Below are 10239 nucleotides of genomic sequence, written 5' to 3'. Positions count from 1 at the left end.
GCAACCTGCTCTTGGGAAACCTGAACACAAAGAGCCAAAGGAGCTACACGAGAAGAGCGGATTAGGCAACAACTCTGCCATGCTGAGCAACAGAAATCTTTCAGTATCATCATGGTGATTTGTAGTCCGGAGATATTTTCACTGTACCTGCATTGGAAGAAGTGGGCTTCTCCAGGGTCCCTCCTGGCTGGGACCTGAATTTGTATGGCACGTGTTTTATGGTGTGCTCCAAACTACTGGTCACCAGAGACCTGCTCTGGCCTCACCCTTGCAAGGCAATGTACAAGACAGTTCATCCACCAGTTCTTGTCACTCAGTCATCCGGGCTAATTCCTCTCCTTTTAATTCCTGCAGGTTTCCTATGAATAGCGTGCATCCAGACACCTTCCAACACACATGTGAGATGAGGCTGATGACTCACAATCAGTTCTACAGCTAGTATCAAGGTCTTTAATCACACAGGGTTCCCACGAACTGAAGTGACATAACTTCATATTTACAAGACCATATTTAACAAGAAAAAAACAGTCAAGTCTTGTCAGAAGCCTGAACTATTCCTGTGCTTAAAGCTAAAAGGGAACCTTTCTTGTTGTAAGTATGCCAGTTGTTGAGACCATCCAACACCTTCCACCACTACTTTCTAGTATCATTCTTCCATTGCTTAAAATGAGACATTTTAACCAACTTAAAAAAAATTGCGTATACCGAAAATACAACACAAGTTGAAATCTTCTGAGAGAAGAAATCACTTAGCTTTTTCCTAAACTAAGTTAGAGAAGAATAATGCTGGTTTGCTCCTCTTAAAAAACTCCCACAACTGTTACGTGGAGTAATTTTAAGGGAGCTGGACAGAGGGTAGCCAGGATAATATATCCGCACCTTTGTCTGTACTCATGAAAATGTGCCCAAATTCTAAGCTGCAAGATTCTGTATATGTTGGATTAATTCTAGCTAAGATATCTAGATGTTTGGACTAAGTCTCAGGTCTGTTAAGTTGGCCCTGTAAACTTAATTTATATTTCGCATAAGACCTACTGCCTAATCTTTTGAAAAAATATAGCTCTTAAACCTGCTCTATGACACGAGCTCCACAGCAGTTACCTCAGGTTTGAGCATTTGTGTGTGCTCTGACCACAGCATCCTGAGAATTCCAACAATATTTAAGCGCACACCTTCCCAGCAGTGTAACCTCTTTCTGATGTTAGAGACAGGTGAGTGAGAGCCAGAACACGGGCTTCCCAGGTTCTACGTTTTTCTCCTTAACACAAAATCCACTTTCCTCCCAGATAAACACAGCCTGTGGAGGATGCAACTCTTCTTTTCCTTCACCCTTCAAATGTGTTTGTTGAATAAATATTTAAAATGTCCTATTTTGGGGGTGTACAAGTTATACCCAGTCCCCAACACACAGCTAATTAAGACTGTGTCAGTCAGAAAACAAAAAGAAGTAACATCACAATTACCACACCCTTAAAACCCTACCTGATCTTCAAAACAGTGACATTTTGATAATGATGATGACTCTGCCTTCACAAAGAGAGAACTCATTATTTTTGAGATACATATTTCTACATCAATTTCTGAAAGGAAATGAACCCTACAAGCAAATATAATTGGAATGCTCTCCTCTGCGCTCTTAATTCTCATCAACAAAAAAAAAATAAAGGTAACAGAAAAAATCTCACCACTAACATATAAAAGACTGCAACTGTCACTTGCCTGATATATATCCTCAAGAGAGGTCTGTGAAGCCTAACAAAAAGACAAATATTCAGTTATTTTTACTAGAGATCACCAACTGCCACCTAAAGGACCACCAACTCCCTAGCCCGCTTTCCAAAAAGCACTGAGGTAGTTCACCTTCCCCAGTGCAGAGCATATGTGTCCAAATAAAATATTTTTTTTAAAGTTTCAAGTTCAGAATTCTGCCTGACACCACGCTCAGGATTGCAACTAGGTACCAAGACCAGCAGTGACAGATTTTCACACATCCTTTTTTTTCATTCACTCCTGTTCCTTGGCTTGGGTTGACTTTATGTGTTTGCTGTCTTGAATCCCAGTCTTAAAAGTGTTTAGAGAACTGAAGCAATTCATCCAGCACTACGAATTTATCTGAGAGGAGTCTGGTTTTGATCTGATCTGCACCTTCTCAATACCTCAGAAATCCATATTCTTCAACTTCCAAAAACCAATAGATTGCACACTCTGCAGCTGAGGCAGTAGCAGCTGCTTATACAAAAGTGATACACTTTCCTTTAAGATGTTGTCAGGTCCGGGTACAAACGTGATACTTTGTGACTCCATGTCACAGTATGATCAAGATGTGTACTAATGGTGGCTTTCATTAAAACAAAACTCAAATGCACCTCTGGATATATGCCGGCGCTAGATCTGAATCATCTGGAGGCTATGTCTCTGGAGAGCACCAGGGTCAATATGAACATCCAAACCTGTGTACAACCTGAAAAACTAGGGGCTCTGAATAATCCCATTGCTGGATGAAGAAGATATTAGTCAGATTTCGTGATACCTGGAACCCTTCTGTGTCTAGCAAAAGCCTCTTTAGATCCTTCTAGACCAAGTCACATCAGAAAATCAAAAAGCAACAGGAACTCAACCCATTCAGGATACGAGTCTGCTCCCCGCGTGCACACAGATGGCTTGCACAATGTAATCACACCAACCCAACCTGTTCAGGAGGCTAGTTTCAACTTGCATGCCACACAGTCTGCCCGTCCACACACTATGTCTGCTTGACTGGGATTTCTGGATTGCTAGACATCTCGAAATCCTGGACAAATTACTAAGGCTGACAGAAAAGGGCAAGAGGGGAGCAAACAGCCCAAAGTGACAGCCTGTCACAAGGCGCAGTAGCTCTGACAGAGGCACTTTCACTTTAGTTTTTCTAACAACAGCTGAGCCATCGTGACAGTAGGTCACTGCCCATATTCATCCTTGATCCTCCCTCTCCTAGTTAATTGCTTAAGCGGCTTTCTCAGGCTAGCTCTGTAAACCAGCTCTATCTCCTATTTACGAGACTCCACTGTGAGGGACAGACATTCATTAGCATTTTAGCAGAGGAAGATCTAGGAAAGCTTACCAGATCTACTAAAATTACAATACTATTAATAGTAGTGTACAATAACATAACTTTTTATATATAGCCCCGAGGCTAAACATATCAAAACGAAGCACAGCTGTTTCAGTGAAACACAGCAGCTACATCCACTCATCCCAGCACCGATTTCACACTGTGGGTCACCCTGAAGCCTCAGCATGGGAGATTTACCGCCGAAACGCTGATGTGTTGCTCCAGCCAAAAGCAGAAGCAGGCACTAGCTGTCGGAAGAGCGGGCCGAGATTCCCATTAGCTGGGGACTGGAGAGGGAGCGGTTAAGGTATACCTTCACTCCCGAGTCCCCTTATCGCTATATGTTTACATCATTCGCTTAATTACCCCCTGCTCCCCAGCCATCCTCCTACACACACGCTCCCCCCCCCCCCCGCCCGAGAGCACAGCCCAGCCAGCGCTGCGCTTCTGCCTTCAGAGAAAGATGTCCCGGGACGCATGTCCCCCATACGCACACCTCTTCCCCTGGGGAAAAACTACACGTGTTCGGAAAGGGTATAAAAATCCGGCACTCGAGGCACGCTGCCCCGCGCTCGCACGCCGCTAACGCGCGGCGGGCCCGGGCCTGGGCCTAGGCCTCGGCCTCTGCCCCCGCCGGCCCCCTGCGGAGCAGCGGCGCCCCGGGGCGGGGTGCGCGGGGCCTGGCAGCTGCCCGCAGCCCGGAGAGTTCCGCCCGCCCCTGCCCCTCCAGCCGCAGCCGAGACCCGCCGCCGAGACGGCGACGTCGGCGCTGCCCGCCCCGGCCGCCGGCGGCGCCGGCCGCGGCGGCAGGAAGAGGAAGCGGGGCCGGCGCCGCGGCGGCTCCCCCTGGCGGAGGCGGGCGGCGGGGCGGGGCGGGGGCGGGGCCTCGCCTCACGGCCAGGCCGCGGCCCCGCCTCAGCGCCAGGCCGTGGCCCCCGCCGCGGCCGCCCGAGCAGCCGCCGCTGCCGGCGCGTTTCCCCTTCCCGCCCCCTCCCGCGGCGCTGCCTCTCGCCCGCCTCCCCGGCCGGGGCAGCAGGAAGCGGCTCTGATGTCAGCGCCGGCGGCCGCGCCGCGGCTCTGAGCGGCTCCCCACGACCCCGCCGCGGCCCCCCTCGCCCGCCGCCGCCGCCGGGGCTGGCGGAGGCGGCCAGCTTCGGCCCCGGGGGCGCCCCCTCCTCTCCGCCGGGGACGCGCGGCCGAGGCGGCTCCCGGGCTGGGCAGAGGCCGCGGGCCTAGGGCAGCCGGCGCGGCGCTCCGCGGGGGGTGCGGGAGGGCGCGGGATGCGGAGCGGCGCCGCCGCCGCCGCCTTGGCCGGCGGGGCCGCCGCCCGCCGCCGCTGAGGCCCGCGGCCGCCGCGGATGCGGCCTCGCCCCGCGCGGCGGCCCAGGCGGCGCCTCGGCCAGGCCCTCGCCGACCCGCGCCCGCGCGGAGGGCGGGAGCCGCCGCCGCGCCCCGCGTAGCCCCGGCCCAGGCCCTCGGCCGCCCGGCGCCGGGCCCCCCGCCCCCGGCCTGCCCTGGCCTCTCCTCCCCCAGGTGAAAGAGGAGGCATGTCCGCTGCCGCCTCCGCTGAAATGATTGAAACCCCCCCGGTCCTCAACTTCGAAGAAATCGACTACAAAGAGATCGAGGTGGAAGAGGTGAGTGCGGGCCCCGCCGCCGGGCGGCCTCTCCCCCCCCCCCACACACACCCCCGCTCCCCGGGCGCGGCCTGCCGGCGGGCCGGGGGGGAGAGCAGCCTGGCCCCCGCGGGCCGCCGGGGTTGCCGTCCCGGCGCTGGCGGAAGGGGCCGCGGGGGCTTCCAGGGTCTGTCGGGACACCCCCTCCCCACCGCAGTGTACCTGCACCGGGGGTTGTTGCCTTCTCCGCTGGATGCTGCAGCGGCTGGCACCGGAGGACAAAGGCGGTGTGGCTGGGAGCGGAGGTGCCAGCTTACTTCTGCCAACCCTGGTGCTGGTGCTGTACTGGGCGGGGGGGGGGGTACTTAAGCGGGATAGATTTGCTGAGGACTTTAAAGTTTCGCCGCCCATTTTGCCACCCAGCTTTAGTACGGGTGGCAAACACCGTTGTCAAACGCTGTCACAAGAGGCAACTGTTAATTCTGATGTTCCTTTCGGATCTCTGCTTCTGTATGCCGCTGCTTTCTCCATCTGCCACCGAACTGAACCGCCGTATATATAATCATCGTACCAGTGTTAATTATTTGCTAAATTCACAGCTCTGTTAGCTGTAAGGACGTACAGATCTCTCTTTACTATTTTCTCTTAACGTGGGCTAGTGATGTTGCACTCGTGGATCTGTAACATTTCATTTGTGACCTGTGCGTGTTACCCAGGAAGTGACATTCGGTTGTGGTGTAACGTAGCTGGAAGCAAGTATTTCCCCTTCTTCTGTAGAAAGTTATATAGTAAAATGATGTTATTTAAGTTCTTTGAGGCTGGAATGGGATGGATAAAGTACAGAATTTCATATGTACCTTTCGTCTGTCTGGATTTCCTGTAAAAGTAGGATGGGTGTGATCTAGGATAGCTTACGTGCTTTATTAAAGGGCTCAGTAGTATGTATATACCACAGTGTTGTTTAACTCTCAGAATCGCACAAAAATATTGCCACTGTTAGATTATTTTTTTTTTTCCTCCCCTGCTAACGTCTTTACAGGACTGAAGTTGCTTCATGCAGATCCGTGCTGAATTTGATGAGGCCAGCTTGGACCTAGCAGAAACCCAAGACTGTTGAAAACAGTCTTTGTGCTTTTATTCATAAATTAACATCTTTCTCTTTCAGTAATAATTACCCTCCTTTTCTTAAAAAGTTTATGCGGAAGTGAATTTAGTTTTGTGTAGTAGCTTTTATAGATATGACAACCAGTGTCTCACGTTTTTAAAGTGGTTTGCTAGCTACTGGTTTGTTCATAATTATTACGGTGGGCTCACGTGGCCTGGGAGAGTTCACAGAACATAAAACCTGCAGTATTTTCTTAGAACACCAGGGCACTTTCTGCTGTATTCAGGTAGTGTTGTGGTGACTTTGGCTTTCATCATAGCAGAGACTGGAAATTCTCAGAAGATAGTATCTTCCAAAAGATTCCCTTTTCCCCTTTCTCTGAATGTGGCAATCATGAAGATTTTTGACTCTGTAAGTCTAATAGTTCCTCTTCCCTTTATGCATTTAACTGTTCTGAAGTGAGAAAATTTTACGGTGTTTGGGAACTGAAAGTATTTTTGCATCTGATAATATGCTGATGTTTTTCAACACTTACTAATGGACAGGGATCAAATCATCTGCTTGGGGAGAAATAGCTTTTCTCGCCCAAAGAAGACAATAAAGTTGATAGGAATTTATCCATCATAAAAAGGTGTCCTGTGATGGCTCCTAGAAGTGAGTAGCACATCTAATATGTTACACATAGCACTTTGAATTAATAAAATGCTATACAAATCTTTAATCCTCACAACACCCTGGGGAAGGCTGTTAGCAAGGATTATATCGCTATTTTACATATAGGAAATGTGGAGCTGCATAGTGTATAATTGGCGTAACTAGCATTTATCATTCTAAGGTTTAGTGTTCAGAGCTTGTATGTGTCCTGTGTACCTGCCTAGCACCCGCAGAGACAGGACTACATGCAGAAAAACGTATGTAGAGATGATGCCTAAGCAGTAATTTGTGCTTTATTTAATGTAGTTGTTGCATTATCCACAAAGTAGTATCTCTGTTGGAGATGACGAAACTCATGTGATGTAAGCAGGGCAAGCTCTCCTGAAGTCATCTCTCTGTGAGAAAATCTGATGCCGATGACATCTGGTGTAGCATTTTGAGTTACGCTCAGTGTACCTGTCCTACCAGAAATTCTTACAGGCAGTGGGGCTACCATAGTGCTGAACACGGTCTAAATATCATTGCACAGAGGAAGAAATAAGATCTACTTTATGATAACACAGGTGAATTAGAGACCATACTTAGATGTTGCTTTTCTCAACTGTGGGTATTGACCTCTTACTCAGGATGCAGTTTCAGCACAAATAGTCAACTTTGCAGTCGTAACAAAACATACATTGTTACTGAGGATTTTCTGTGCTCTCGCTTCAGGCTCAGAAGTTTTCAAGAATTTTCAAATGGCTGTAAGGACTCAAAATGGTCAGATCTTAATATGCTTGGCAAACTTCACATGTTTCAAAATGGAGTGTCAACAGATCTACACTGGGAACTCAAATGAATGCTTGTATAATCATAGCTTTGCTGTTGTATTATCAAGGCTGTCTTGTCAGCAGATAGCAGTCCCACTCTGCCACTGGTTTATTAATAGATATTGAAGTTCTGGAATACTTGCAGGCCCTGAGTCCTTGCTAATAAATGTGAGATCTATAAGTGTGCTTTCGTTTAGGTTTGGCTGAACTCTACTGGATAATACCAAGAATATACCATATTTTGTTTTAGCTACCACGCACATGACTAACTGTACTGTAGTGTTACTTCCCACCAACATGTCAAACATGTCTCCAACTTCAAACTGCCTTTTCATTATTTAAAGTGATTAGATTGAAGTAAAATATAGAGATAATTATTATGAATGAGTTGGAGTCAAATCAAAATTGATGTGACACAGTGGGAGTATCTGCAAAACTAGATGGGGAAAAACAACGTAAAACTTGGGTTCAACAGAAATGTTCCCTACTTTACCATGCAAATTTTTGGCTGTGAGAATGTCCCTTCTTAAGTTTTCAGGTAGTAGATGGACAAATCATTAGAAACTGAATAAATAAAACTACAGAATTTATCTGAAAACTTAATGTAACTGAAATCAAGTCAACAATAGCCTAATAGCCCTATTTTAAAATCTCATATTTAAATCTAGCCTAAATACTGCTGTCTCTTCTTCCCAGAGGTGCTTTCACATCTAAGCAATCAACAGACCTTGGTTTTGAATTGTTCTGGCAATCTGCTCCCTGCCACTCTTTCCTGAAAATCCCACAGCCCTTCCTCCATCATGTAACTTGATAACAGTCCCATACATGACCAAAACGCAGACCTCTTCATCACATGATGTGTGTATGCCTTGGATTGCACAGCCAAAGGATGCGTGTCTGGTCATGTATGCTGTTGGCCCTGCCCAGTCACTGTCTGATGTAGCCAGGCTGAAAACCTTTGCCGTATTTGCATGGTTGCAAGTTACTGTCAAACAGCCTGAAAGTGTAAATTATTTGGAAACTTGTTTAATGCTCTGCTGGTATACTGTAGTATCCACTGAAGTTTATTTTCAGCGGTCTATTTGGGCAACAGCAGTTAATTCTAAGGGGATTTAGGGTAATGTTTTCTTTAAGATGAACAGGTAAGCTTTCTAAATATTTATTTTTAAAAACCTACTTAAGGTGCCAGCAGCTAAGGAGATGCAATTTATGGCATGTGCACCTACCTTAGACGTTTTTGAAAGAGTTGAATAATGTCATTTACTGTCCGAGAAGTGTGCTGAGAACTGCATGTGTTCCTTGCAGTTATGGAGCAGAGTAGCTCAGAGACAAGAGGATGAGGAATACAGCAAGACAACTGAGTTCTGCTCCCCTTTATAGTAAACTTTTTAAAAGTTAATGAGATGCAGTGACTGATTATGTCTATTACACTACAAGGTAAAGCGGATTTGCATGAGCTCCCACTGAACGTGGAGTTGTTACTACCTCCATTGTTTTTATCTCCTGGGGGATTCTGTCCAATTGTAGAACACCAATCTGCAAAATTGGAAGAAGTTTAGATGACAACTGCAGGTGTGATCTGAGATGTGAACAATATTCTTGGATATCTGACATGAGTACAAAAAGTTTGGTTCTCAAGAGCCAAGGGTGGTAGTTAGGAATCTGTTTGAAGTCAGTCGCATCTACAGTTTCTCTGCCTTTTTCAGAAAGTAAGCCTTCAAGGTGCAAAGCTGGGCATCCAGAAGCAAAGGCAAAAAATTAGTACATGGTGAAAACGTACACCAGAATTTTCTGTGATTTTACTCTAAATACATTTCTGATATAATTCAAATCACTATTTAAATTTTGTTTAGTTATACCAGTGGAAGATTTTCTTCATTCATCTACATAAGAAAATAGCTGAAGTGTCAGCTGGAGTGTGAGTTTATAGTGGAAGTTACACAACACCAATTTCACGTGGATGAAATTTAGGGTGCAGCAAATGTTAGGAGGTGGCTAATAAGCTAGTTAAACTGTTAATGTAAGACTTTACACTTATTTCTACACATGCAGATTTATTTAATGAATCAATTTGCATCCTGTAAAATAAACTTCTATTTTACTCTCCTAAAGAATGCGTGGGAAAGAAACCTCACAGGTTGTTCTATTCCAGTGATGAAAGCAAGATGCGCATTTGAGATAGTAATAAAGTTCCGTGTCTAATGCAGCAGCTAAGGTCACAACTGACAGTGTAACTGCTATCAGGAATTGGGGCGGGGGGAAGGCCTTTCCCAAAGCAAAAGGTGAAAACAACAGAAAAAGCTTCACGTATCCCTTATTTATCCCACCCAGTGGATTCTAGCAGTATTTTACTGACTGCAGAATGATTATTTGTTTTTCAAAGACCAGTAATTTTAGATTGTGCCAGCCCAGCAAGCCCAACTCATGTTGGAGCACTTTACCCCAAGTGCCTCATTTCACAGCATTTTGCTTATAAAACTAGAATCTCCTGTCTGGGGTGCTGGAACAGGACAAACTGATTCATACTAGAACATCAGACAAGTGTTTTGTTAATGTGTTTAAATTACTGGTAATTAAAATGAGTTCAGTTCTTGAGACATGCATAAAAGGCTATCAGTATGTAAAAAGCTGGAATTAAAGTATAACCTGATTAACTGCTATCTTTGCTTGAGATGCACACATTTCTTAGAATGACTGAGCTATCAAAATGCAAAGAGGGTTGGTTGTGCGTTCAGAGCAAAGGAAGAATTTCTGGAAACACCCATAATTTTAGGAACATATGTGATGGTACTTTGATTCTCCATAAACATGTTCTGAAGAAGTTGAAAAGAGAACGATATCTTAAAACGGAACTAAATTCAGAGAGCCGTGTCACTAAATAATAACTGTACAGTGTTGTTCAGCTCTAACAGATGATGCCCTAAATATGAACCAACTATATTAGTTTGTGGCAAGCAGAAGTTA

General features: G+C 46.3%; 1 protein-coding gene across 5 annotated transcripts in view; it reads left to right on the top strand.

Annotated features, from left to right (window-relative positions):
* The first annotated feature begins 4019 nt into the window (after window positions 1-4019).
* Window positions 4020-10239, top strand: part of MAP3K7 (mitogen-activated protein kinase kinase kinase 7) — a 50357-nt gene continuing 44137 nt past the window's right edge. For 2 of the 5 annotated variants that reach the window (XM_075046621.1, XM_075046620.1), the window contains exon 1: window positions 4023-4728. In XM_075046621.1, coding sequence (XP_074902722.1) covers window positions 4639-4728 — 90 coding nt within the window. In that variant the 5' untranslated portion in view covers window positions 4023-4638. Of the gene's footprint in view, window positions 4729-10239 lie in introns of all 5 variants that reach the window. The other 3 variants (XM_075046628.1, XM_075046622.1, XM_075046623.1) reach the window with 3 other exon arrangements.

The sequence above is a fragment of the Buteo buteo genome, chromosome 15, assembly GCF_964188355.1.
Source record: "Buteo buteo chromosome 15, bButBut1.hap1.1, whole genome shotgun sequence".
NCBI classification, from domain to species: Eukaryota; Metazoa; Chordata; class Aves; order Accipitriformes; family Accipitridae; genus Buteo; species Buteo buteo.
The sequence above is the reverse complement of the archived record's forward strand: the minus strand, read 5'-3'. Positions and strand labels throughout refer to the sequence as shown.